At 66.9% G+C, this 1702-nt stretch overlaps 1 protein-coding gene across 1 annotated transcript in view; it reads left to right on the forward strand.

The window, feature by feature from the left end:
- The first annotated feature begins 680 nt into the window (after positions 1–680).
- Positions 681–1702, forward strand: part of KISS1R (KISS1 receptor) — a 5218-nt gene continuing 4196 nt past the window's right edge. Inside the window, exons 1-4 of the mRNA XM_077760591.1 lie at positions 681–807; positions 970–1105; positions 1162–1282; positions 1361–1481. Coding sequence (XP_077616717.1) covers positions 681–807; positions 970–1105; positions 1162–1282; positions 1361–1481 — 505 coding nt within the window. The remainder of the gene's footprint in view (positions 808–969; positions 1106–1161; positions 1283–1360; positions 1482–1702) is intronic.

The raw sequence follows: 1702 nt of genomic DNA on the forward strand, positions 1-1702 counted from the left end.
CCTCCAAGTCCCTGCCACCTGCCAGGTGCCCCCGACAGTTCCTCCGTCCTAGTAACGTGTCTGCTCCTCCCTCCCGCCCCACGGAATCTGTCTTCCTCTGCTGAGTGTCCAGGCCACTGTCAGGAATCATCCTGAAGACAGAAAGCAGGCGAACAGGGAGGGCGCCCCGTCCCAGGCTGTGTGCGCCCCCGCCTGGAGGCGTCTGCCTGGGTTCAAGGCTCTGTGTGCGGCTCGCGTCTTCTCCCCCCGCCCCCTCTGGCATGGCACTCCGTGATGGCCTGGACAACCCGGCACACAGCGGCATGCCCCGCGGGTAGTATCTGGGGTACACTCCTGGGTGCCCGTGTCCTTGCAAACTGCCCACGCCCCCAGTGCCAGTGTCGCCCGGCTGACAGCAGCGGGGTCCCAGCAGGCCGCATTCTTAAAGGACAAGTATCTTCTAGGAGCGCCTGGCGGCTCAGTGGGTTAAGCCAGAGACTTTGGCTCAGTCATGATCTCACAGTTCGCGGGTTCGAGCCCTACATCCGGCTCTGTGCTGACAGCTCGGGGCCTGGATCCTGCTTCAGACTCTCTCTCTGCCCCTCCCCTGCTCCTGCTCTGTCTCTCTCAAAAATAAATAAACATTAAAAGAATATATTAAAAAGACCAGGGATCTTCTAACCGCCAGGTCCCTGGCGGCCATGCCCCGCTTTGGGCCGTCTATGGCTCTCCAGTGCCCCTTCTCGAAGCCTCTGACGGGGGCTGGCCTCCCCGCCAGCCAGGGCTCCCCCACCTGGAGCGGCAGCCACACGGAAGGCCAAGGCCGAAGTCAGGGCGGCTAACAGGTGCCTTCTCTGGTGTCTGTGATTTTTGTCCCCGCCGCTTGCCCTTCCTGAGTCTCCCCCCCGCCCCTGGCTAAGATCGCCCCTCGAGGGTCCACAGCAGCCTCCACGCGGCCTCCCTCTCCCCCCACTCCCTGGCCCCCCCAAGCCCCACCTCTCGGGCGGACTGTGCCAGGAGAGCAGGGAAAGGGGGAGAAGGGCGCGGTGCACGCGGGCGGAGGGCGCGCGGGCAGGAGGGGCGTGGCCGGCGGCTGCGGTAACGGCGCGAAGGCGGGGGCCCCGGGGTTTGGGGGGGGGGCGNAGCGCCCTGCTCTCCCAGACGCGACCCTCCCCGGTGCAGGGAGCGGCTCCCGTCCCTCCTGTCCGTGAATCCTGGGCTAGAGGTCGAGAGCTCCGCGGAGTGGCTCCGGGGGAGGCTGGACCAGGCGCACGGAGAGCTCGGCCCCGCCCCTGAGGAAGGGGTCTGAGTAAAACCCCAAGTCCTGTGACCGAAAGTCAGGCGGGGGCTGCCAGGCCCGCGGGATCCCGGGTTGCGCCAGCGAACGGCTCACACCCTTGTGCGCGGGCTGGCCTCCCGGCGCAGTGAGCGTTCAGGTGTCTCTGATCTGTGCTGGCGGTCGGGCTACACCGCGGTCCCCAGCTGGCAGACGGGGACCCAAGGTCAGAGCCCGCCCAGGCTGTCCCGGCCGGACAGGGGCGAGCAGGGCGGACTGGCTGTCGCTCGAATGGCCACGGAGCCCGTACTGAGGGGATGTTTGACATGGAAAAGTGGGGGCCTGCTGGGTGCCCCGACTTCTCAGCCAAAGGACGTCAGAGGGTTTTCCTCGCGCTCCTGCGGGTTACTCGGAGCGGCGGGGGCGTGGACCGGGCTGTGGCTGTAT

Source organism: Crocuta crocuta, unplaced genomic scaffold (genome assembly GCF_008692635.1).
Source record: "Crocuta crocuta isolate KB4526 unplaced genomic scaffold, BGI_CrCroc_1.0 scaffold443, whole genome shotgun sequence".
Lineage (NCBI taxonomy): Eukaryota > Metazoa > Chordata > Mammalia > Carnivora > Hyaenidae > Crocuta > Crocuta crocuta.